General features: G+C 44.2%; 1 protein-coding gene across 1 annotated transcript in view; it reads left to right on the forward strand.

Moving 5' to 3' along the window:
- ATP11A (ATPase phospholipid transporting 11A) overlaps nucleotides 1-27,924 on the forward strand; it is a 177,036-nt gene that overhangs the window by 131,118 nt on the left and 17,994 nt on the right. Inside the window, exons 18-25 of the mRNA XM_083170799.1 lie at nucleotides 1,022-1,273; nucleotides 7,551-7,725; nucleotides 10,195-10,297; nucleotides 17,494-17,639; nucleotides 17,727-17,786; nucleotides 18,011-18,138; nucleotides 19,496-19,631; nucleotides 26,298-26,363. Of these exons, the coding sequence (XP_083026925.1) occupies nucleotides 1,022-1,273; nucleotides 7,551-7,725; nucleotides 10,195-10,297; nucleotides 17,494-17,639; nucleotides 17,727-17,786; nucleotides 18,011-18,138; nucleotides 19,496-19,631; nucleotides 26,298-26,363 (1,066 nt within the window). The remainder of the gene's footprint in view (nucleotides 1-1,021; nucleotides 1,274-7,550; nucleotides 7,726-10,194; nucleotides 10,298-17,493; nucleotides 17,640-17,726; nucleotides 17,787-18,010; nucleotides 18,139-19,495; nucleotides 19,632-26,297; nucleotides 26,364-27,924) is intronic.

The following is a 27,924-nucleotide window of genomic DNA, read 5'->3' on the forward strand; positions in this document are numbered from 1 at the left end:
TCTCGCTGCAATTCGCTGGTGTATTTCAATGGGGTTTTCACTGGGATTTGCAGAGGGTGTATTCAATGCTAGGATGGAGAACTGCTTTCTCCCTGATTTTTGCCATGATTCACCGTTTTGCATTTGACATCTTTTTAAGGTGAACTGGAAAGTGATCTTTTAAAATAAAGTTTTTTTTTTTGTGTCAAAAAAATCTGATGTTTTTTTCGGTGAAGGTGCATGCTATTTTTATTCATGTGCTTGAAGCACATAAATATGTATTTCATTTTTATTTTATTTCTAAAAAAAAACATTTGGCAGCAGGGGGGCGGGAGCCACTCATTAGATATTCATATATTCACTTCACTCTGGTCCTGGCTTGTTCCATGCAGGACCAGAGAAGCGGCTCCCTACCCCTGTCCCGTGCCAGCATTCCCGTGGGGGGCAGCCTCTGCTGCCTGTGTCCCCGGGAGCCCTCCCCACAAATTCTGGGGCAGGCAGGGAGGCTTACATCTCCCTGCCTGCCTCTGTCCCCCGGGTTAAAATTCGCCAGCAGGGGCAGCGAGCCCCTGCTGCATTGAATAGGGTGACAGGAATGGCTGGCAGCGAATGCTGCAGCCCTCCTGAACCCTCCTGAGGATGGGAATTTTGCCACAAATCAAGGCAATTTTTTGGCAAATGTATTCACAGGTGATTTGGAAGATGAGAGGTCAAACTGCTGGTTTAGCCTTTTGTTTTTTTAACCCTTTGAGTGCCAACATCTTTGAGAGATGCGCAAAATATTGGCTAAAAATGCCTATATAAATTTAAATTAAAAATGTGTAAAAAAAAAAAAAAAAAAATTTACTATTTAAAGTAAACATTAATGTGTGCTTGGCCATTTTCACACCAATTTTGATAAATTCACTTGGCAATCAAAGGGTTAAGTAAATAAATAACGTATAGTTTATGTTGTCTGTGTGTGGAGCTTTTTCTGCAACATGTTTGTAATTTAGGAATTTATTTACTTCATGCTCATTTTCTTTTTTTGTTCTTAATGCAGACTCCAGGAAAAAGCGGCAGACACAATTGAAGCTTTACAAAAGGCTGGTATTAAAGTGTGGGTACTCACAGGAGACAAAATGGAGACCGCTTCTGCCACCTGCTATGCCTGCAAACTGTTCAGGAGAAGCACCCAACTGCTGGAGCTCACAACAAAGAAAATAGAGGAGCAGAGTTTACATGACGTGTTGTTTGAGTTAAGCAAAACAGTTCTGCGGCACAGCGAGAGCTTAACCAGAGACAATTTCTCAGGGTATGTTGAACAAATGGCTCAAGTTATATAACATTCAGCTTTAATACAATGCTTGCTGTACAGGAAGGGGGACAATACTGAAGTCATGTCTCGTGGCAAAACAATAATATGTCTTACTGATTTCAAACACTTTTCTGGTCTGATCTGATCAACATCCTACCCTTAAAAGTGTTAGTGCTTTTTGAGAACATTGTAGCATTGGTTTGGTTTTATTATGGCATTTTGAGAAAAGCTATATGGAATACATATTATGGTACTTGTGTATTATAGCGGCGCCCCCGATGTACATCGCACAATGTTTTTATCGCATCGCATGCCATGCACCCGGTGGCATGCGATGCGATTTTTGCCCCCTATGCGATGAAACATTGTATCAGCACCCAAATGGGTGCTTACAATGTTAAATGCACCCCCACGCCACCCCCCCACTATAAACGTGAACCCGAAGCGTGGCGAGCGCAGCGAGCCCGCGAGTGGTGGCGGTACACGTCCTCCGACCTTTTCATACCCCCACTATCCCCGTCGGCGTGGAGTTGAGAATAGAAAGTGTGGCGAGCGCAGCGAGCCACTGAGCCCGAAGAGTGGCGAGCCCCGCGAGGGGACGCGGATACCTGTGAAGCCCGCGAGGGGACGCGAAGTGCTCGCCACGCTTCGGGCTCGGTGGCTCGCTGCGCTCGCCACACTTTCTATTCTCAACTCCACGCCGACGTGGATAATGGGGGTATGAAAAGGTCGGAGGACGCGTACCGCCACCCCTTAGCGTGCTCGCTGCACTCGCCACGCTTCGGGTTCACGTTTATAGTGGGGGGGGGGTGGCATGGGGGTGCATTTCACATTGTAAGCACCCATTAGGGTGCTTATGCAATTTTTAATCGCATCTCATTGTATGGCATTGTATGCCATAAACAATGTCATACAATTTTAAAATTGTATGACATTGTACAATATCGCGCGATATCGCGTCGCATCGCATACCATCGCATGCCTTATGGTATGCGATGCGATAGTCGCCGCTATAATACACAAGTACCCATATTATATACTGTATAGGTATATGGGAACTTTTCAAGTTTATGTTTTGATCAACGATGAATAAGTAAAATAAGTTAATTGTTGAAAATGTTGTGGATGATATGTACAGGTGTTGCTGTTCAACACACAGATATATACTATAGGATTACAACAGTCTGCGAAGATTACGGGCAGCTTGCCTATCTAGGCGTATGCTTATGAATTTTTACTGCTGCGTAATCGGGAGTCTGTTGACTTATGCAATTGCGGTATGGTATGGAAATTCAAAGTGCTCTGATCGTAGATCCCTAGATAGGATAGTTAGGGCTGCTGAAAAGGTCATTGGCCAACCTTTGCCTAGGATGGCAGACATTTTTTTAAGAAGGGGGAAAGCGAAGGCTAAAAAATTAATTCTAGACCCTAGTCATCCCTGCTATTCTCTTTTCTCCCTGTTGCCCTCTGGGAAACGTTACAGGTGCTTGAGTTGCCGCACTAGCCGGTTGCGGAACAGTTTTTTTCTATCTGTTATTTTGTGTTTGAGTTGTGATATATGAATGTTGAATATGAGTATTTCCTTCTTCTCTTCTTTTCTTCCTTGTGAATTTCACTTTACATTTTTTAATGTTGTAGTGACAATAAATTATTATTCTATTCTATTATCTGAACAGCACAATTGCTTAACCAGTGGTATTGGTTTATTGAAGTATCACAAGTATCATGACCACCATCAGAAGGGCACTGCCAGTACTGTAGTACTGGGCCCAGTGGTTCACTTATAGCCATATACAGTGACACCAGGCAACTGTGGACGGAGGCAGAGCAGGGTCTGGCGAGACCCAAATTCCAGGGTAGCTCCTCTTGCAGAATCTCAGATTTTAGTGAAGAGCATAGAACACACAGTGTGATCTGAGCAGGATAGGAGAGACTGTGGGCCAGATGCACTAAACATCAAAAGTGATAAAATAGAGCGTAATCAACAACCAATCAGCTCCTACCTTTCATTTCTCAAACACAGTGTGTGACATGACAGGTAAGAGCTGATTGGTTGGATGTTTATCACTCTCCATATTTATCACTTTTTGAAGCTTAGTGCATCTGGGCCTATGTGAGGCAGCAGAGAAGGATGATGAGCAGGTTAGTGGGGAGCACAGAACACACAGTGAGGGCAGAGCAGGATGATGAGCAGGATAGTGGAGAGCACAGAACACACAGTGAGGGCAGAGCAGGATGATGAGCAGGATAGTGGAGAGCACAGAACACACAGTGAGGGCAGAGCAGGATGATGAGCAGGTTAGTGGAGAGCACAGAACACACAGTGAGGGCAGAGCAGGATGATGAGCAGGTTAGTGGAGAGCACAGAACACACAGTGAGGGCAAGATAGTGAAGAGCACAGAACAGTGTGAGCAGAGCAGGATGATGAGCAGGATAGTGGAGAGCACAGAACAGTGTGAGCAGAGCAGGATGATGAGCAGGTTAGTGGAGAGCACAGAACACACAGTGAGGGCAGAGCAGGATGATGAGCAGGATAGTGGAGAGCACATAACACACAGTGATGGCAGAGAAGGATGATGATCAGAATAGTGGAGAGCATAGAACATACATTGTGAGCAGAGCAGGATGATGAGCAGGATAGTGGAGAGTACAGAACACACAGCGAGGGCAGAGCAGGATGATGAGCAGGTTAGTGGAGAGCACAGAACACACAGTGAGGGCAAGATAGTGAAGAGCACAGAACAGTGTGAGCAGAGCAGGATGATGAGCAGGATAGTGGAGAGCACAGAACAGTGTGAGCAGAGCAGGATGATGAGCAGGTTAGTGGAGAGCACATAACACACAGTGAGGGCAGAGCAGGATGATGAGCAGGATAGTGGAGAGCACATAACACACAGTGATGGCAGAGAAGGATGATGATCAGAATAGTGGAGAGCATAGAACATACAGTGTGAGCAGAGCAGGATGATGAGCAGGATAGTGGAGAGCACAGAACACACAGCGAGGGCAGAGCAGGATGATGAGCAGGTTAGTGGAGAGCACAGAACACACAGTGAGGGCAGAGCAGGTTGATGAGCAGGTTAGTGGAGAGCACAGAACACACAGTGAGGGCAGAGCAGGATGATGAGCAGGTTAGTGGAGAGCACAGAACACAGTGTGAGCAGAGCAGGATGATGAGCAGGATAGTGGAGAGCGCAGAACACACAGTGAGGGCAGAGCAGGTTAGTGGAGAGCACAGAACACACAGTGAGGGCAGAGCAGGATGATGAGCAGGTTAGTGGAGAGCACAGAACACACAGTGAGGGCAGAGCAGGATGGTGAGCAGGTTAGTGGAGAGCACAGAACACAGTGTGAGCAGAGCAGGATGATGAGCAGGTTAGTGGAGAGCACAGAACACACAGTGAGGGCAAAGCAGGATGATGAGCAGGATAGTGGAGAGCACAGAACGCAGTGTTAGGGCAGAGCAGGATGATGAGCAGGATAGTGGAGAGCACAGAACACACAGTGAGGGCAGAGCAGGATGATGAGCAGGTTAGTGGAGAGCACAGAACACATAGTGAGGGCAGAGCAGGATGATGAGCAGGATAGTGGAGAGCACAGAACACACAGTGAGGGCAGAGCAAGATGATAAACAGGATAGTGGAGAGCACAGAACACCGTGTGAGCAGAGCGGAATAGTGGAGAGCACAGAACACACAGTGAGGGCAGAGCAGGATGATGAGCAGGATAGTGGCGAGCACATAACACGTGTGACATGTTAAGCATGTATGTAATATATATGGTGGATGGTTCCCCGGGGGTCGGATGTGCTGAATGTATCTGGAGTGGTGTGGCGCCCGTGAATTAATACAGTTTAAGGGGTCGATCCTATTACACCTGAAGGGTGCGAGTTGCCGCTCAGGTGCTGTTTTAACGCTGAAAACTGCACCCGAATTGAGCCTAACTCGCACCCTTCGCAAGGCTGAATTCTCTGAAAATTGCTCGCACCTCTATGGAGGTGCAAGTGCTTTTCAATTAATTTAGCCCGCTGTAAAGTGCGCCCGGTTTTGTGATGTTTCGCAACTCGCGAATTATCCGCACACTTCGGGTCTAATAGGATCGACCCCCTAAATCTTCACACACTTCTTCTAAGCCCACCCCCAGGCTCCAGTGGCTAGTTCCACAGGAGCCTGGGGTGGGCTTAGGAGTTTCTGAAACATTATGGGAGCTACGCAGACTTGTTTCTCCATTATGTCTTATTCTGTATGTAAAGATCTACAAGGTGGTTGCTGTCTCATGGGGCCTTATTTTAGTTCACTCTTTCTGACAAAATCCTTCTTAGATGGACAAAATCATGTGCACTGCAGGTGCAGCCCTCACTACTGTTTATTGATGTATAATAGCTTGTGTGCTACTGAGCTGGATGTGTAAGAAATAAATGTGTGAGTGTTTATACTAAAGATGTCCAACATGCCCTGTTTCACTGCTCTGCAGCAGTATGCCATGTTGGCATGAAGGTATTTAGCTAAACTTATACATACTGTAGTGACAGGCTGACCTTTATTTACGGGCACCTGGACGAAGACAGGGTGGGCGGCTGATGTCCTGTGACACCAGCCGCCCACCCCAAGCAGACTTTGGCACTCCTGTGTTCACATGGGGACGCCCAGCATTTTTCTGAGTGCACCCACTGTTTTTGTGGGATTGCCCAGGAAAGACTGGGCGTCCCATTGCTCCAGCCCCCTGCCCACCCCCAGTCCGCACCAATGTGTGCCAACGCCTTGGTGAGTGTGATACTTGCCAAAGGCGTTCGCACTGTGGGTCTGCACATTCGTATTTTTGCTGATATGCATGCGCAGAACCACAACATACAGTAGGTCCCAAGACTGAATTTGGCTCTTTACAAGCCAACCTGAATCATCCCTAAATGAGTCTCGGGAAATTCGATAAAGGAAAGCCTATGTATGTTAGACAGGCGCAAAAGCCTGGTAAGGTGGGAAATTGATCAATGCAGAGTTAGTTTTAGCCCATGACAGAATATTAGAGGGCATAGGATTCTACAGTTTGAGAAGATGCCTAATATTAGAATCTACGATCTTGAAGCACCTGCCTCCTCTGTGTGTATCCGAGGGAGAGGGTGAGAAGCACGGCATTTGCTATAGCAATATTATTCATGTAAGGCTATGACCATAGTGAACTAAATGGTAAGGGAGGAACAGTTTCAGTTACTGAAGTAATCCCAACAGGATGTCGTCAAGGAGAGCTTACTTACCATACAACCCATAGTAACCCCACGTGTATCCAAGACTTACTAATGGCTGCCCAAGGCTTTGTGACCATAGCAAAAGTACAAGGCGGCAGATGACATCCTTGCGAGTAATATTATGGACAAGGTTACACAGAAAGGCAGGAATACAACGATTATATGCCGTGACAAAGTCTCAGCCTATGGTGGGCTAGAGTTTGGGACATAAATTGCAGGACAGTAGTGAATTATTAACTAAAATCTACGGTTTCACATGTCCCATTAAGGCTGAAATTTCACAGAACTTAGTTTCTTCTATTTGCACTGCCACGCTTCGGGTTGACGTTGATCGTGGGGTGGCGTTAACAATTGGGAGGCCATTTCACACTTCAGGGTGGCTATTTGGGGTCTGTGGGCCATTTAACATTGTTCCCTATGTAAAATCGGGTCAATTGGGCCATTTAACATTGTTCCCTATGTAAATCTCGGTAATCGCGTTGGTCGCATCGCATGCTTTTTTTGGCCGCATGCGATGCGAGCGATGCGATTGACCTTTTACCATTAATTTCTATGTGAAATCGCGGGCATCGGTCGCATCGCATGCCATTATAATGGCATGTGATGTACATGCGATGCCCGCGACGGGCGCCGTTCTAGGTAACCAGTACCGTCAAAATCGCATGCAGATCGCACAGGTTTTTTACCTTGCGATCCCGATGCGCGCTCCCATGATAGCACAACTCGAAATCCAGATAGACAGGGCAGTAATGACTATATAGTGCAAATCTAATGCAGATAGCACAAGTACATTAAAATACAAAAAAAAAAAAATGTTTTCACAACTAAATCTAAAAAAATTTCAGTCCTCTGTTTCATCAGGTTATTTTGAAATCTGTGTGTTTTTTTAATTGTATAAATACTGTAGACAGATCACCTTTCTCATTGTCAATAGATGCACAGGTCTTGTTTTCATTAGGTAAATTGCTCGGAGTAGACATTGTCACATCCAAATGATACTATTTAATTTGTTTTTCTTCTACACGGTGTAGGTTTTCAACAGATTTCGGAGATTATGGGTTAATTATTGATGGAGCCGCACTTTCATTAATAATGAAACCCAGAGAAGACGGCAGCTCTACAAACTACAGAGAGGTTTTCCTGGAGATCTGCAGAAACTGCAGTGCAGTGTTGTGCTGTCGCATGGCCCCTTTGCAAAAAGCACAGGTATTTGTTCCACCTCAGAATGCCATGCATGGTCACCTCAGAGCCGGTGTAAGGCTTCTCAGCACCCTAGGCAAAATATCAACGTACTCCCCCCCCCCCCGGGTTGGGATTGTTTGGTCTACAGTATGTTGGTCGACAAGCATTAGGTTGACACCACTAGGTCGACATGGCATTAGGTCAACAGTCAAAAGGTCAACAGTCAAAAGGTCAACATGGGGTTTTTCACTGTTGTTTTTTTTTACCCGAATGTCGACATGGGCACAGTTTGAAGTGCACCGCATCCACTCGCTTCACTCGCCATGCTTTGGGCACGGTGTCTCGCTGCTCTTGCCATACTATTTTATTCTCCCACCATGCCCTAGTGCAGTGGTTCCCAAACTGTGTGCCTAGGCTCCCTGGGGTGCCTCAGGACACTTGCAGGGGTGCCTTGGGTTGGTGGATCAAGATCAATTCATATTATTTATGGTCAATGTACCAGGCAAAACCAGTGCTGGTGGCTGCCAATCATAATATATGTGGACAAGCAGAAGCAATCCTGTCCCTCACCAGATAACTGTGACATATAAACACAATGCACTTCATTTAATATTTTTTTTCTGAATTTCTCTATAAGAAGCATTTGGCCTATGGGTGCCTTGAAAACATTTTAATGCTCTAGGGTGGCGTGATTCAAAAAAGTTTGGGAACCACTGCCCTAGTGGATGATAGGGCATGAAATACTGCCTGTCGGCTCAAAAAACAATGAAAAACCCCATGTTGACCTTTTGACTGTCGACCTAGACACTGTCGACCTAATGCTTGTGTCGACCTAATGACCTGTCAACTTATCCCCACATCGACCTAATGATGCCGAGCCAATGTTTGTCGACCAACATACTGTAGACCAAATGACCGTATCCCCCCCCCCCCCCCTTCTATACTGCCACAATACCAACTTTGTAACCCCTTAAGGCAGGCATGTCTAATCTGTGGCTCTCCAGCTGTTGTGAAACTACACATCCCAGATTGCTTAGCCAAAGTTTTAGCATTCCCTAATAGCAAAACTGTGGCAAGGCATGATGGGACTTGTAGTTTCACAACATCTAGAGGGCCATAGTTTGGACATGCCTGCCTTAAGGCATACTTGCCTAACATATTGGAATGAAGACCCCCAAAAATCTGGTGGTCCTCCCAGCTCCCTGGGAAGGTGGTCATGGCCCCTGCTTTCCCTGGACGCCCCCAGCAGTGGCGTAACTAAGTTTTGGGCGCCCCCCCCCCGCCGCCCCGCCAAGCACCCCCAATGCCCCGCCGCCCATGCAAACCCCCCCCCCCCCCCCCCATGCAAACCCCCCCCCCCCCCAATCCCCTGCAGCCTTACCTATAGCGCTGGTCCTGGCGGCTCCGTTCTTCTTCTGCTGAGGACCACCACAAAATGGCCGCCCCCATACAGCAGACAATTTCAGAGAACTGTGTGCTATATGGGGGCGGCCATTTTGTGGTGGTCCTCAGCAGAAGAACGGAGCCGCCGGGACCAGCGAGATAGGTAAGTCTGCGGGGGATTGGGGGGTGTAACTATAGCACCGCAGCTCCCGGTGCCCCCACATGCACAGCGCCCTCCCCCCCCGCGGTGGCGGGGGCTGCGGTGCTATAGTTACGCCGCTGGCCCCCAGGAGGGGAAGTATGCCTCAGGGGAAAGTATAAAAGTGAGGCCTTAGTAGTTCCACAGCTTCCATCTGAATTAATTACAACAAGGATCCTCAGATGTAGTTGATTTTTTGAAAGGCAGACTTGGTGGTGCCCCCCCCCCCCCTTCCCCGGGAACCCGGTACCCTAGGCAGCTGCCTAATTGTAGAGCCGGCCCTGGGTCACCTGCGCATTAATAGGGCACCTTGGTATTACTATTACACATATCAGCTATAGTATTTCAACCCTATCTTTAGCATGATAATAAAGGGGGTAAGTATAGTGTCAGGTATATGGTATAGGATACATTTCATAATCAAAGTATATAATTACAGTAAAAATAGTCAAAAACTGTTTAAATCTCATAATACATATTAATGTTTTAAATTTGACAATAAAACCGTTAGGTTTTATTCCGGTTCTCTTCTGGGTGGTCTATCTAATGTACAGTCAGGTTCCAAAAGGTTATTTACCTGATGTCTGGGTTTAAGATTTTCTAAGATGCTTGTAAAAACTTCCATGCATGCACTCCTACTGCACCTTATAATAATGCATGATCTTGCTGGCAGCCTGTCATTGGTTGTCAGGACTTGTCCTCACAGGCTGCTGCCTTTCAGGAGAAATAGATCAGCAACAAAGTATCATCAGTAAATGCACTGAAGATGTTGATTTGCTTTAAAAAAAAAAGAAGGAAGTTAGGAAGGTTTTAAAGGACACCGCTGAATTAATGATGGATAATCCTTGACCCTGGATGACAAATGTTTAATTTATTCTGGATTTTAATTTTTTTTTTTTTTGTCGTTGAAGATTGTCAAATTGATAAAGACATCGAGAGAACGGCCAATTACACTGGCCATTGGAGATGGTGCAAATGATGTCAGCATGATTCTAGAAGCACATGTTGGCATAGGTATGTAAAGATGTCTATGTCAAGATTTGTAGATCTGTTTACACACACACACACACACATAAAATAGTTTTGTGATGCTATGTAAATTTGTGTGCTCATTAATACACATTCCATCAAACATCTTGACAATGATTTGAAAAAGACAGGCCAAAATGGAATAAGGAGCGAGATTGGAGAATAAAAATACAGAAAAATGACACTATTGTGAAGTTGTACTATTGGGCATATCTGCTTTAGGTAATAGTACAACTTAGTGTATAGGATACACCAGCGGTTCTCAAACTGTGGGTCCCGACCTTCTCAGCATGGGGTCACGACTCTATGTTGCCGACCATCAGGCTGATTACTTTTCTAATCTCAGTCAGTAAATCAATGAGTCTAAAATAACAGACCATTCAGCAGATTATTCAGACTCCTCCCATCATTTTGTGCCTCCACAATGCTGCCATGTATGTGCTGCCTGCTGACTACACATGTGATGGGTTATGGTATATTAGACTCCTCCCATCATTTTGTGCCTCCACAATGCTGCGCTGTATGTGCTGCCTGCTGACTACACATGTGATGTGATGGCCTACGCAGTAACTTGCTGGGGTCCTGTCAATCTTTTTATTGTCTGATGGGGTCCCAGAACAAAATAGGTTGAGGACCCCTGGGATACACAAACCTCATCTTCTTGTTGATGTATTGCTTGCCCAATCATCAGAAGCCTCAGATTCCACCCAAACTTACAGAAAGCACATTACACATTGATAGAGACTAGGGCTTCACATGCAAAATACATAATTTCCAGTGGCGGAACTTGTGAGTAGTTGGCCCATGTACAAAAAGATCATTTGTGCCAATCTCCTGTAATTCAACCCTATTTCACAATATACAGCAGAGGATGACAGTGGAAAGCAGGACTGTATGAAGGACAGGGGAAACCAGTGGGTGACAGGGAGAGGCAGTGGGATGCAGAGGTTGACCGTAGAAATCGGGGGGGGGGGGGGGGACTGGGTGACAAGGAGAGGCAGAGGATGACAGCGTATTGCCGAGAGAGGTTGAGATATAGAGGAAGACCGTATAAAAGGCATGGGGAAGCAGAAGGTGACAGCAGCAGACATTGGGATGGAGAGGGTGATGGGGAGCTGTGGGTTACAGTGAACGGATGAAGGAAAGGCAGTGGGTCACAGGGGTACAAGCAGGGACGGTGTAAGGGTTATCAACACCCTAGGCAAAACTTGCTTGTGTCGACCTTCCAACCTTTAGTGGTTGACCTAATGCATGTCGACCTTCATGCAGTTGACCCTATGAGCCATTCCTCTCAAGTGAAAACATGGAAGAGGCTTAAGTTCCACAGTTCCATGTTGTGACAGGTATTTACCTGCGAGTACCCGGGATTCATTGGATTATGAGGAGGCAGAATATGTTGCTGATGTCCATTTGAGCCGACCAGTGTTTAGCTGCAGAAGAAGCCGACGCCTTAAGGCTTATAGGTTTACACCTATCCTCTCCCCCATTGCTGAAGAGGAGGAGCCTGAGGAGGCCGCTGCGGAGCTCAGTGGCAGTAGAGATGGAGGCAGAATTCGCCCAGGGAGCGGTGCAGGGGCGGATTGGGCCACCGGGAAACCGGGCCATTTCCCGGTGGGCCGGTAAAGCCCTGGCCGCTTCCCCACCCCTGCCTGGTGAAGTGGCATCAACTCCCCCCCCTTCTTCCCTTGCATAACATCTCCACCAGCATAGCGCCCCCCCCCCCCATTGACCCTAATGACTTTTATGTGCTGTTCGTTTTTGTGGCCTTTATTGTCATCAGGCTGCAGATCTACTGCTGGTCGGTAGTGTGAGGAGGACGGCGTTGCACATTCCTGTATATATGTATATTTGTAAATATTGTACATATGAGATATCTATAGATAGATAGATATCACTACTCATGTATCTATGTATAACAAATGTACATATAATAATAGTAATAAAACCTGCGCATGTGTAATGTGTGTGTCGAGGACTGGAGTTGGCTACCACTGATCTACAGTATAATAACTGCAGGGTACGTAGTTCAGAGGGACCCACGCTACACACCCTGCATCCCTAAAGACTTTCTCATTCGCAGTATCGACAGAATCTGATTGCTATGAGCAACCTATTTTCATTTTTACAAGATTTAGTAAATTGACCCCTTAGAATACTTGCAGTCAAAACATTTATGATTTACAAGTCCACAATTCACAAGGAGTAAAATGAAGTTCTGAGGACATCCACCATGTCTAAGTTAACCCCATTAGATGGTCCCCTTACACTGCAAATAAGTTCTCCTTGCGGTACTGTTGATCATTATCCTAGCCGACAGAGATGCGTATCGAGCAGTTGTGGACAGCGCTCGATACACGCCATACCAATGTAATCAGTATAAACCAATTATGTGTAAAGTATTAATACATAATGTATTAAAAGCTACTGAAATGTATGACAAAAATGTTATTAGAAATGTAAGGACGTAAGCGATCCAAAACCCAAAAAGCACATATCATTATGTAGAAAAATACATATAAAAATACCTTTTGAAAATTGGTTTACTTTCTGCTGGAGCAAACTATAACGAAAAATGTATTGGAGTTGTCTGTGGGGAAGCATGTTTTCATAGTGCAACAAGAACTGGTATATGTGCGGATATCCGGGGGTGGGGATGCTGGCAGTTAGAATACCTACACAGGCATCCTTAAGTAGGGAGTCCCAACAGGATTCAGGTAAGAATACTTACCTTTCCCCTAAGCCCTCCCTCCCTGCTGGTGCCTAATCCTCCCCAGTAATGACTATTCCTAGCACCCTCCCCTATGGCGCCTTTCTGGGCCCACCGCTAATGTGGCCCACATACATACCATACGTGCTGTCATCGATGTCTGCATTCCGGTGCAAGTCTTTTGGTGGAAGTTGGGATGCTGGTGTCAGTATTGTGACTGACTGCCAGTATCCTGTCCACTGCTATACTGACCACATCCCGATAAATTATCTGCAACTTACCTTGAAAGTATTTGTAAAAACAAAAAAGTTCTACCGAAGGTGTCCAACTGGTGGAAATGTGAGGAGTTGCTCAATAGCAAGTAAGCATAAACCGATGCATTTCACTGATCTAATCAGTTTCTTCAGAGCCATAAAACATTTTGACTATATGCCTCAGAAGTGGATTGTACAAGTTATTCAGTAGAAATTCAATCCATTGTGATTGAAATATTAACCTGAGTAGCCCACATATTATTTTTTTTTTTTACCAATGATTATTGATTTTTATATTTTACTGAATTTATAAATGTATTTGCAATTTTTTTTCTACATGATTGTATGTGCCTTTTGTGTTTTGGATGTCCAACATCCGTACATTTTTAATACCACTTTGATCATAAATTTTAGCAGATTCAAAAAACCCTGCTTATTCAAACTATACATATTGTTGATTTATACTGATTGCTCTAGTTTTTTGCACTGTTATCGACCGTTGCCACAGGTTTCCTACCATTTTACCATCTGACTACCAGTAGCAGCATTGGTTGTGCGATCGATCAATTGTTGGAAGTGATTTCACTCCAGCGCCGGAGGTTTATTTTTGTATGCCTTTCAGGAAATGACCTATCAGCCCGGGAACTGAATAACAATTTGGAATGTTTGCTGGTCACATAAAACACTGAATGAGACTGCCTCCTCTCCCCACCCTCTCCTCTTCTACCTGTCAGCTCGCCCCTGTCATCTTGATCCCCATCAACTCACCCTCTCTCGCCCAATCAGCTTGCCCCTCCCCCTCTCTCCAGTCACCTCACCCTCTCTCGCCCCCTGTCACTGGCAACATGCATGGAATTGCTTGAGGGGGGCGCCAGAGACTTTATTGGCTGAGGGGCACAACATTTCAAGTTACACCACTGGATGTTTCACCATTGTTTTGTATCGGGCTATCCGATGGCTGCAAAAGCAGATGGGTTCAGTGAAATCTGTGTGTTTTTGCAAGGCCACAGCCCGGCTATTGTAGCTGTAAATGGGGATGCTTTCAGGGATTTTGCTTTGCCTATCTGGGGCAGGTAAAACCAATCCAAGGTAAGCCACGGCATGTGCCGCTTATCAGTGCTCAATAGATAGCCCAGATAGAGTCTATTAAATGTGAAAAGCAATCCCAGGTAATAGGATATATTACATAATGTCGCTGGTCTGCTGCAGGGCCACCACATGCAAGAGAGGAGGGCTTGATCTCAACGGGATGCGGTCTCTAAAGGTGCCCATACACGGGGCGATGCGCGCTTCCGTGGGCATCACATCGCACAGTACAAAAAGTATGCGCTGCACATACTTTTTGTACTGCCCGCAGATCGCATCGCACTCAAATCGCATGCAAAAAGCATGTGTTACGATGTGATGCGATCCAGCCCATAACGGATGTGATCTTCACACCCTGTATGGGCACCTTAAGTCTACAAGCATTAGGTCAACAGTCATTAGGTCAATACATAAAATAGGTCGACTCAATACTTAGGTCAACACAATTGTAGGTTGACATGAAAAAGGTCAACATGAAAAAGGTCAACAAGAGGTTTTTTTTAATTTAGTTCTAAAAATAGCTGTTTTTTATGTTTTACTATCCAAGTGGGCATAGAGTGAGAATATAATAGTGTGCTGAGCATAGTGAGACACCGTGCCCGAAGCTCGGCGAGCGCAGGGGTACAATTATACTTAAGTCTACAGAAAAAATTTAAAAAATGAGAAACTCACGTCAGCCTTTTTCATGTTGTACTATTTCATGTGTCAACTTAGGACAACAGTCGTTATGTCGACCACTAGAGGCTATGTCGACCCTATGACCCATGTCAAGAGTTTCTAACGTGTGGAGTTTCACATGAAATTAATGAATGTGGAGGATTCCACAGTTCTGATTTTCATTTGAGCTGCTGTATGTCAGTGATTGTATTCCTTTTTAAAGTCACAGCACACCAAACAAGACTTTAAGGTTGCCAAGGCACAGCATCAGACCCCACAGGAAAAAAAAACAAATCCATATGCTACCCATAGAACACAAAAAGGAAACACATTGATGGAAACCGTACAGTCTGTGCCAGGCTCATTTGCTTGCAGAGCACAGAAGAGACCTTATGCAAATGCCAATTATTTACAGTGTGTAGTGTCCCAAGGGTTAGAGTTAAAATTGTCCTCATGTGAACACTGAGGGGGTAATTTTATAAGAATACGATGTTTCGTATTCTTAATACGAATGAATACGGCTGTTATGGCCGTATGCAAATTCGTATTCCGGAGGGGAATTTACAAAGCAGTCATATAAATACTTTGTATTTTCCGATGGCGTATTCATTCGTATTAGCGGCCATATATATGGTTGCTAATATGATTTCGTATAGGCAGCCTGCACAAATCAGTCAGATCCATGCAGGCTGCAGTGTGTAAAAAAAATTAATTGTTTTTTAAAAATGGCGTGGGGTCCCCCCCACGTCCGTAACCAGCACCAGGCTTGAAGAGCCGGTCCTGGTTGTAAAAAATCAGGAAACAATTTGAGTAGGGTTTTACTGATTATTTACAACCAGCACCAGGCCCCAGGGCTGGTCCTGGTTCCCAAAATACGGGGGGACAAAACGAGTAGGGGTCCCCCGTATTTTGAAAACCGGGCCCAGGCATAACCAGCCAGCAGGGTAATGCCCCAACAGACTTTTTATACAAGTCCCCCCGGCCAAAGCATTCATCCCTACTGACCAGTCAGCCTGGGCAGGGGTCCTGGGGGAGTCGGGACCCCCCCAATGAAGGGGTCCCCCCCTCCAGAACCTAACTGCCCAGGCTGAAGCCTGGTGCTGACCCCGGTACCCCTGGGCTGTGGATACCGGGGTGGTTCAAGTGTAAAAACTAGAAAAAAACATTGGATTTTGCTGTGGAACGATGAGTCCCAGCAAGCCTGGAATGCATACTGGGACTTGGAGAACCACAAGTCCTAGCATGCGGCCCATTAATCGGCTTGCTGGGACTCTTAGTTCAGCATCAAAACCAATAGTTAAATTGACACATAAGAAAAATAAAGCTTTATTTCACACAGAGCCCCTACATACTGATACTTACCTATGTTGAGCCTGTAGATAGGTCGCCCTCCGTCCGTCCATCGGTGGTCTGGTCTTGAAGAAATCCATAGGGGGACCTGTGGAAGGAACTCAACTATAGTTACAGGGCTCCTCCGGTGTAGATCTGGTCCTCTTGACTCCTGTAGTAGTCCAGAATATTACGTATATGCATAAAAAAATCGTATTTTACTATAAAAATACAATTTTTTTTATACGAATTTAGCTTAGTAAATTTCCCCCTGAGAGTCACCTCCTAGCTGCCAGTATGTTCTCCTAGGGAGCTAGTGAGGACAATAGAACAGTGGGAAACTGGAGCAGCTCTTCACCTGTGACTCATCATCTTTAAATCCAATTCATGTCCTGTGTAGTCTTCGTCGCCTGCTTCTTAAGTAACCAGGACACATCGAGGTCAGAGAGGGAGCCACCACCAACCAATGGTAATTAGCGAATGACAAGAGGAAGAGGGGCCAACAGCCAGATCTTCTGGCCCCTCTGACATCTGAAAGCGGGGTCTCATATGCCCAGGATACAGAGACAGGACTGGAGCAGGAATAGACCAGTGAATAACAGTTGAACTGGTGGTGGCTGTAAATTGATGTAGACATCTCAAGCTCTGGGGGCACACCTGAGAATAGTTCTAGGCACAGTGGTTGAAAAACGCTGCTGTATGTTCTGGATTATGATGGGTAATTTAGATGAGGTGCAGGAACACTGAATGTCCAATTGTAAAGTTTATTTATTTTTTTTAGTTTCTAAGCAAAAAACTTTATACTGTAAACCTTAAGACAAACTGTTTTCTCACACATATGGTAAAGCAGAAGGAAAGTTATGAGCTATGAAAGCATTGTCTACAATTACCAGCTGTAGAAAGAGCAATATGAGGGGGAAATTTAATAGGGTGAGAGAATCAGAAAGTGAGAAATTTGTTAAGAAATCTCCAGTATTTTTAAAGCGGCAATCATTTACAATTCAAAATCAAACTGGTTTTGCAGTGTAAATGATTGGCGCTTTTAAAAAAACTGGAAATTTCTTACCAAATCTCCCCCTTTCTAAACCTCTCATCCTATTAAATCTCACCTCAAGTTTCCTAATGAGTTTACTCATTTTGTGTTTCAGGTATCATTGGGAAGGAAGGAAGACAGGCCGCCAGGAACAGCGACTATGCAATTCCTAAATTTAAGCATTTAAAGAAGATGCTCCTTGTTCATGGTCATTTTTATTATGTTAGAATAGCAGAGCTTGTCCAATACTTTTTTTATAAGGTGAGGACAGTGGTTTACAAATAACATACTGTACAGTACCACCTGTAGCAAGTCTTCTTACTGGAATCCTTTGTCTTTCTCTTTCAGAACGTCTGCTTTATTTTCCCTCAGTTTTTATACCAGTTCTTCTGTGGATTTTCACAACAGGTCAGCAGCATCACCTCCTAATGCAGAGCTTTATTGCATACGTTTAAAAATGTTGTTGTTGTTGTTATATAGCATTAGCATAGTATTTGTCCTATTCTACACAAAACATTTGAAAACAGTATATTTTCCTTTGTACAAAATCTCACCATCCTACTTTACAAGTGTATTTTATTTCTGCATTGAAACTATGTATGTAATATGTATCCTTGTTAATTGTTTTACAGCCTTTATATGACACTGCATACCTAACATTGTACAACATCAGCTTTACGTCACTGCCTATCCTATTGTACAGTCTCATTGAGCAACATGTCAGCATGGATGTGCTGAAAAGAGATCCATTACTATACAGGTATTGTATACATAAATAGAATACAAAACTATCTGTCTCTAAAAATAACGACTTCAAGCCAGAAAACTTGCACTCTGCAGCATTTAAGACCTAAAGAAATATAGTCTGAGATGACTTTCATGGTTAACTGGAGTCCTGGTTTGTAGAATAACTATTAATTGTGTCCTGTACAGTGGTGGCTCTTACCGTTTTGGAGTTGGGGGCTGCTGCAATGCGGGCCCCCACCCTCCGATGCCGCTGCCGTGCTCCCTGGCAGCTGGTCCTCTGCACAGTAACATCATACATACTGTGCATGCGCTGGTCCAAGCCTCCATGGGCTGCCTTTGCAGCAGCCCCCATAGGCTTAATCAGGTTCCCGGGTCCGGTGCATGCGCAGTATGGTCCGCGGTACTGTGCATGTGCAGAACCCCTTTTTTGGGGCTGCTGCGCATTTGCGTACAGAGAGGCATCCCGGAGGGAGGGAACACCTCCATATGGGACTACCTTGAGTGACTGGCAGGTCGGACTTCCAATAGGAAGTCACTGCCAGTCACATTGAAGCCAGAGCTTCACAGACTGCATCTGGCTTCACTCTAGGCAGAGACAGTGGCGGATTTTACCTGGGGGGGATGGAGGGGCTGTAGTCCTGCAGCCCATAGGTAAAAACCACCACTGGTCCTGTGGATGATAGTATATATAACCCTGACCCAGTTGACTGTAAAATCATAATCTGCTGTTGCATGCTTGGGCAGGGTGCGTTATCCTTAACTTGCCTGCGTTTTTCTTGGCACTCCCGTTTATTGGCCAGTTGGAGGTTGCCAACCCCAGATGCTGGTTTCCTGTCACCTTGCTAACGGCTATCAAAAGAAAAAAGTAACAGGATTTATTTGCTAGCAAGCATCGTGCACTTGCATTGCGGCCCATGTGTTGATAATCGGCCGATATGATATTCGCACAGCAGAGATCAGTTCTCAATTGGGCCCAAAACTTTTATTGAAGCACCATTCAGATCAGTCCTTTCTGATGTACAATAACATCATTGAATCCAACATAAAATTATTATACACTTATGTCAACATAGATAAGCTATCTGTAATGAAAATTGTTTAATCATGTATATCAGAAAAATACATATGATGCACTACGACAGGCATGACCAACCTGCGGCCCTCCAGCTGTTGTGCAACTACACATCCCAGCATGCAATAGCAATAGCAAAACTGTGGCAAGTTATGCTGGGAGGTGTATAGTTGGACATGCCTGATTTAAATCATTGTTCAATTACACATTAAGTAGCCATTATTGAGACATTATATTATTATGACCATTATGTAAACGCAGTCTTATTGTAGATTTTTAACTTCTCCCCTTTACACAGGGATATTGCTAAGAATGCATTACTGCGTTGGCGGCTGTTTATTTACTGGACGTTTCTGGGAATATTTGATGCAGTTGTATTTTTCTTTGGGGCTTATTTTCTCTTTGACAATGCTACTGTGACTAGCAATGGACAGGTAAGCGCACCAGAAATCAACACACAAAAATGTTCATGGCCTGATGCAGAGGTTCCAAATCTCTGCCCTCAAGGCACCTTAGCCATAGTAAAATCTCCTTATCCTGCCGGCTTCACTAGGAAGTTTTCAGGATGTGGAAAATTTCTTCCATTGGTGTGGGAGACTGCCCGGAAAAATTAGGAGTCTCCTGGCACTTTCAGGAGTGTATGCACGTATGACCTTAATAGTCTAGGTTTAAAGGAAAACCATGCCTGGGGACTGGTGAATAATACCCCTTTCATACCAGAAAATGCAGGGACGGCCCCTTTCCCACCAGCCTAGTCCTGGTATTTTCTGGTGTGAGGGGGGCAGCGGGTTGCAGGCTCTGGGCAGCAGGTGGCGGGGTCTGGGGTCCAGACTGCGGCATCTGGGCAATTATAGTGCTATTTGCTGGCAAATAGGGCTACAATCACCCAGCCATTGCTGCCGGATCCCCGCATTCTGGACCCCAAACTCCAAGCCCGCTGCCTGGACGTCACTGGGATGCCGGGTAAGTACCTTTCACACCGGCCTGTATCCCGGGCTGGTCATGGGAGCAACCCTGCTATCTAGCAGGGTTGAATTCCCGGAAATGTTTCCCTTGAATTTGGCGCTAGTTCAGCAGGGTATGAATTTGTAATTTTGGTCAATCGGCTTTATCTATCTGTGCTCAGTCATGGATATCCTTAAAGCCTGGACCTTAAGGACCAAGTTTGGGAACCACTGGCCTATTGCAATACCATATTTAGGTAAAAGGGTTCCATAAGAATACCTTTTCATACAACTAAAATGCTCTCTTGTGTAAATTGTGATTTACAGTATTGTACTCCCTCTTCCAGTTTTTATCTTAATATTTGCTTTTGTTTACAACTTTTGTTATAATTTACTTTTCTCTTATTTTTTTTGCAAAGACAAAATAAGTGCATTTAGCATTTCATTTAGAAAATATTATTATAAGGATATTTCATGGCTATATAAATAATAATCGGTGAGCTTTCTTGGCAAATGCATGTAGTTTTTTTTTTTTTTTCATTATTTGTAATTTTCATGCCATTTTCAAATTAACAAGGTTATGTATCAAAGCAAAAAAACTAAAACAAACAATCCTGGGGAACAGTAGTAAGAAAAATAGGAAATACTAATGGTAATAAAGTCAATCATTTTATTATAGGTTGAGTATCCCTTATCCAAATATCCATTATCCAAATTATTCCGAAAACCATACATTCCAGAAAGTGGAAAAAAAAATCGGTACTTGTGTACAATCACGGCTCCCACGATGTCCATCGTATAGGAAAAAATCGCATCGCATGCGATTTTTAACAGAAATGCATCCAAATGCATTGAAATTAGTATCAAACATGTTCAATGGCCCCCAAATGTCATTTTTGAGGCTGTACCACCCCCACTATCAACGCGAACCCGAAGTGTGGCGAGCGCAACGAGCCCGCGAGGGGCGGCGGTACGCGTCCTACGACCTTTTCATACCCCCACTATCCACGTCGGCGTGGAGTTGAGAAGAGAAAGTGTGGCGAGTGCAGTGAGGCGAGCGCAGCGAGCCCCGCGAGGGGACACGGATACCTTCACAGGTATCCGCGTCCCCTCGCGGGCCTCACAGGTATCCGCGTCCCCTCGCAGGGCTCGGCACGCTTCAGGCTCGCTGAGCTCGCCACACTTTCTATTCTCAACTCCACGCCGACGTGGATAGTGGGGGTATGAAAAGGTCGTAGGACGCGTACCGCCGCCCCTCGCGGGCTCGCTGCACTCGCCACGCTTCGGGTTTGCGTTGATAGTGGGGGCTAAAAGCACTACTGGGAACATCTAGAACAGCACTACTGAGGACATGATATGTAACTGGCACTACTGAAGACATGATATATAACTGGCACTAAATATGTGCAAGGACATGATTGCTTGGCATTCAAATTCAGTGCCTGAGATTGTACACAAACTTTGTGTCATGTTTTGAAACCTTGTTTTATGCACAAATAAAATATATTTGTGTGTATTTCATGTGTTTGATGTGCTTATGCAACATAAATGCTAGATACCTCAAGATACATCATTGGAATAATAAAATATTCTGAAATACGGCATAATCCACTATCCAGAGCATTTTGGATAAGGGATACTCAACCTGTATTAGATTATGTTTTGCATTGATACCTGGACCTCCTAATTGTTACATATATTGGTTTATTTTCTCTTTTTTTGTTTGTGCTGTGCATTTTTATGTTTCTGTTTCTTTTGCTTGTGCTACTGTTGCTTTCATCAGATCTTGACAACGAACACATATATGGTAAGAACCTGCCACTGTGTTATGCTGTGCAAATCTATCCATTTTCTCATTACATATTTATAGTAAAGCACTCTTCCCATAGAGAATGAACATACAATACATTTTTCATTGGGAGTGCAATTTTGTTTTTATGCAGTAACATCCTTTGTGTAAACGCTCCCGCTAAACCTTGTATTGTAAATACCTATTAAGGGCGCATCCCACATTTGATGCACTTTCCAGGAAGTAAATTGTCTGATTTGTGAAAATGATGTTGTATTGCTGCCACCACATACAGATGGTGTTCAATCCTTAGCAGATATTTAAGTTACTTGGGAAATTTGGGATTTGTGTGGATGTAAAAAATATCACAAAGTATCAAACTAAATCCTGTATTTGATGTATCCCTACTCTCATATAATACAACTTTTATTTTAAAGGGAGACTCCAGGTAAACTGTAACATTTGATCTTGAACCCTTCTGCTTCCCCACAAAAACAGTGTCAAACATTCATTGTGGATTATTGTGGATAACACAATTGTGGATAACATTCAGGGTTATGCCCGGTACACACATGTGCATCGTGAGCGGGTCATCCGACCCGCTCACAATCATGCGGACCACACAACCCGCTCACGATGTGCACCGTGAGCGGGTTCTGATCCGATTGCGACCCATAACCGGGTGTATGGTCGTTTTCAGATCCTACCTGCTGCAGTGCAGGTAGGATCTGAATATTGACCGACCCGCGGGGCCGCGCATCGGATCGGGATGGGACCAGAACAGGCAAAAAAGGGCCCAATCTACATCCAGTCGGTCGGGATTGGATCTAGATTGATGGGATTGGGCCCTTGTCGTTCTGGTGTGTACCCTGCATTACTGCCATTTTATTTTTCGTTAATTTGTAGCTCTTTCATAATAGTTTAGACCACTGGAAGTACATTTTAGGTTTTACATTGAAACATAAAATTTGATGGCAGATAAAAATCATTTGGCCTATCTAGTCTGTCTGTGTATACACGATATACACACCCAAACACTAGGGTTAACTGTGTTGGGAGTCAATTAATCTACCAGTATATTTTTGGATTATGGGAGGAAACTTGTGTACCCAGAAGAAACCCACGCAAGTACGTGGAGAAAATACAAATTCCACACAGTTTGGGCCATTTTATTTCCAAAGTATTTTTGACACTTTTACACCATCATTTAGCTAAATCTTTTGCTTCATTTAATGAAATCTTCTGATATAATCATATGACCTGTACACATATATTGGCTATCACAGACCCATTATTTAAAAGTTTCTATTAAGATGTGTACAAACGGGGGCGATATTGGCTGAAATCGCTGGCAATATGGTCGCTGAGCGACCATATTGCCAGTGATTTGGAGTGCTGCTGGCGATAAATCACCAGCTCACGCTCCCGTGTGCACTCCCTAATGGTCGCTGGTCGCAGGAGCATGCTCCTGCGACCAGCGACTTCCCCTGGCGCTGAGCAGGAGGTCAGCGGAGTTCAGCGGCAGAAGGATTCCCTTCTGCTGCTGCTCCCTCCTCCCTTCGCGTCCCTCCCTTCCTTCTCCGTGACAGCAGCAGACGCTGCTGCTTCCTCCTCCGTTCGGGTCTCCCCCCCCCCCCCCTCGCCGCGTGATAGCAGCAACCAGACACTGCTGCTCCCCCCGCCCCGTGACAGTAGCAGTGTCTCCTTTTCATCACTGATGAAAAGGAGACACTGAGCAATATGATTGCTGGCAATATATTGCTAGCAATATATCGCTAGCAATCATATTGCACCGTGTGTACACAGCATTAGAGATAGTTCATCTATCTCTCCATCAGATTACCAAAAATACAGATTTTGGAGCGTTCCTTGGGCGCTTGAAGTTTTACCACCTCCTCCTCTCAAAGAATGGTGATACCCAAAAAGGAGAAGAGGTATCGATAGTGTGATACCACAGGGATAATCATTATTCAAATAATTACAATGAAAGTAATCACTGACTACTACCATAGGGGAATGTCTACTGATGAAGGTAGACAAATGCGTTTATTGAAAGACAGGTCCTGTCACAAACTGCTTTACTTATTCCTCCACATCCAGAGAAGATTAGCTCATACAAGAGATGACAAAGTAAAGAGCCATCATGGTGCAATATAATTTGATACAATTTTGTTAAAAACATGTAAAAAGACAGAGCGATAAATCCAAGGGACTCTCACCATAGGATTTTGTCCACAAGCAAATGCTGACAAATAGGCAAAGATGTAACAACCATACAGGCGTCACTGGATCCGTTGGAATTGTGTCCAAGTCCTCTGATAATCCCCCTGTTGTCCACAGGTGGGATTGTTACATCTTGGCCTATTCGTCTGCATTTGCTTGTGGACAAAATCCTATGGTGAGAGCCCCTTGGATTTATCGCTCTGTCGTTTTACATGTTTTTAAGAAAATTTTATCAAATTATATTGCACCATGATGGCTCTTTACTTTGTCATCTCTTGTATCAGCTAATCTTCCCTGGATGTGGAGGAATAAGTAAAGCCGTGTGTGACAGGACCTGTCTTTCAATAAACGCATTTGTCTACCTTCATCAGTAGACATTCCCCTATGGTACGAGTCAGTGATTACTTTTATTGTAATTATTTGAATATTGATTATCCCTGTGGTATCACACTATCGATACCTCTTCTCCTTTTTGGGTATCACCATTCTTTGAGAGGAGGAGGTGGTCAAACTTCATGCGCCCAAGGAACGCTCCAAAATCTGTATTTTTGGTATTGTATGTTTGCTTTATTAAAGTGGTTCTACAATTTTGGTAGCAGTACCTCAGGCTGCTTGTAGTGCATGGTATATAGGAACACAAACCATTTGTCTTCTCTCCATCAGATTAGTTCACTGCATTATCTTTCCCACATATAACAGAAATTGTTTTATAGTTTAAGAAATATTTAATGCATATGATGTCCTATCACTGCAAATATTTAGGATACTTTTTTATTTTAAATTACATTAAAAAAATGCATATTTTTTTGTTTTGGAGTGGATGGCAGAATCATTAGTAACCTTTTGCTAAGATTCATGTACAGTATTTGCTTTTGCTGAAGTCTTATCCCTTAATGATTGCATATTAATGTTAAGTTAAGCTGTTACACACTACAAGACGTGTGTTCCCAGCGTTATTGCCAGCGAGTCCCTGGCGGGATGCCAGCCATGATAGCAGGATGAAGGGGGGTTTGTTAGCAGGGGCCGTGCTGCATTCTGTAGCATTGCCTTCGTTAATGGTATCCTCCTGTCTGTACATGCATGACGGTAGATGGCATCATTCAACGCGGGTTATTAACAATATAGTGGGTACACATTAGATGATATGCACATGAATATCGTTATTGATTTCATTATTGTGCGTATCGATAACTTTTGTTTTCCAGTGTGGACACACTTGAAGAACTGCATAGAAACAAAGATCACTAGACAGCCAATAAATACTGCATTTAGTTTGCATTGAATTGAAGTTTGAATATAGGAGGTTTTATGGAATTTGTGCAGTGATTAGAAACCTGCACCAACACTTTTAACCCTTTGTGTTTATATTTAATTGAACGTTTTAGCACCACAATCCCAATTAATAAGAACTAGTTTGAGTTGGTTAATGTGTACTACTGGACACTAATATAAACAATCCTTGTTTCATATTTGCCTACTTATTGGCTGCTCTCTCTGGCCATTCGCACAGGAGTAGCCAGCACGGAAAAGATGGTCCAGGGGCATGGAGAATTGGTCAAATCATTTTGGCCCGCCTTCACTTTGCAATGCCCACATTACTGGCATTGTAAAGCAAGAGACAGAACTAAAATGAAGAGATTTTGGGCAAATTACATGATCACTCCCTGCTTGCCCCTCGCTCGCCCACTCTGGGGGCCTTGGTGCGGGCGAGTGAGATTTGGGAAACTTGCCCACTTTTACAGAGGGGGGAGGCTAGGGAAGTATGTATTCTATTTCTGTATATTGCTTCGGTCATATCTCCATATCTTTGCTGCTTAATGTCCAATTTTGTTTTCTCCCTGAAGTTTTTGCTTTTACCTTTTCCTTATAAAGATACTATGTTTACTTGTTTGTTGAACATGCTTTTGGGTACAATTTAATGCATGCCACCTATTGTGTAATCTCTCTATGTTGCTATTTCTAGAGAATAAGTAGCCTTCATAGAATTTAGAACAACTGCAAAATGAATGTATGTGGTATTGTGATTTACATCAGGTCTAGATGTAGTGATTTTGTCAGCTTCTATGTCTGGTTTTGTGTAATACAGATAAAATTTAAAATGATTTTAATCATTTATCATTTTTACCCATGATGCATTTTGTTAGATGTTGGGGAACTGGACGTTTGGAACACTGGTATTTACTGTCCTCGTATTTACAGTCACCCTCAAGGTAATGCTGCAACTGAATTTCTTTATGAAAATGCAGACAACGCTAGTGTCTTAAAATTGGAGATAAGATTTTTAACATGTTTTACAAGCTGAGTTGGTAGATGTTATTAAAACAATATAATTATTGTTATTAATACAATATAATTATTGTAATATGTAGCTTTTTCGTTATCTAATTTCAAATATATGTTCGCATATTTTTCGCATTGAAAAGTAGTTGGCTAATTAATTTAATGATCTCCTTTAAAAAACACAGTGGACATATTTAGCAATAGTTGGTTTATATGCAGTGCCGGTGTGAGGCACCGGAGCGCCCCAGACCGGGGGGGGGGGGGGCGCTCGGTGCTCACCCGCCCCCCCCCCCCCCCCCTTGGCCGCTGTACAGGAGGAGGGGGCGACGACGCTATGGTGCTCACCCGCCGCCGGTCGCGTCATTTCCCGGGGGGTGAGGGGGTTATAGGAGGCCACTGGTGCCACTCACCGCTGCACTGGTCAGGGCTCAGTCGCTGGTTCCTTCTTCTGCAGCTTGTGGGGAGACCCGTCCCTAGTCCATGCAGCAGACGCTGACTGCCTAGCGCTGCTGCCATGGAGGCACTGTTCCCCGCTGCTGCCAATGGTGAGGGGCGGACGGCAGCTGGGACCAGTGTCAAAACACCAGCGGTAGCAGCGCTAGGCAGCCATCGCCAGCAGCAGGGACCAGGGACGGTTTTTAGATTGGTGCTGGGAAAATAGAGCTGAAGAGGCGCCCTCCAGTGGTAGGCGCCCTAGGCAGCTGCCTAAAGCTGCCTAGTGGTAGCGCCGGCCCTGTTCATATGTAAATTTTTGCTTAAACATGAAAAAACAAGAGGGAAAATGTAGGTAAGGGGCACACTATGGGAATATAAGAAATCCAAAATCCAAATCATAACAAATGTATTAAAATGACAGTCTAAAAGATAAGATACTAGACTGAGTACCCCCCACACAAACAAGATTACACAGTGTAATAGCAAAAAATTTAAATGGATAATACATACAAATCAAATTGGGAGGATGCATATAAATGTTACCTCTCTCCTAAATGGACAGTCATCTGTCTGTCTTATATGTCGTGTTTGGCTATGTGTAAAGTACATACACATACGCATAAATTGTATTGGATCCCAAGTCATGGGAAATAGTCATAGGCGTGCGCAGCACATTTTATTAGGGGGTGCACTGCCAAAGCAGTGTGCTTAGCACCACCTATTGGGCATGTCTAACACCGCCATTGGGTCTGTCTAACACCGCCAATCAGGCGTGCACTCACTACAATATAAAACGCCTCTGAGACACACCATTATATCCTGCCTATTTCAGTTTTAATCTACTAATTACTCTATGTAACAGTACATGCAAATAAAGTCAAAATCATATCTGGATGACACAGGTATGTAGTGATATGACAATGGTGTAATACAATTAATAATGCAAAACACACATAATTGATTGATGGGCGCTTATATTAATGGAATACAGGTCTAAAAAGCAAAAGTCTTTGGTAAAAGGTATTGCTGGTATTACTAGCTGCAATAAGTGTGGGG

This window comes from Crinia signifera, chromosome 2 (genome assembly GCF_055691185.1).
Source record: "Crinia signifera chromosome 2, ASM5569118v1, whole genome shotgun sequence".
Taxonomy (NCBI): domain Eukaryota; kingdom Metazoa; phylum Chordata; class Amphibia; order Anura; family Myobatrachidae; genus Crinia; species Crinia signifera.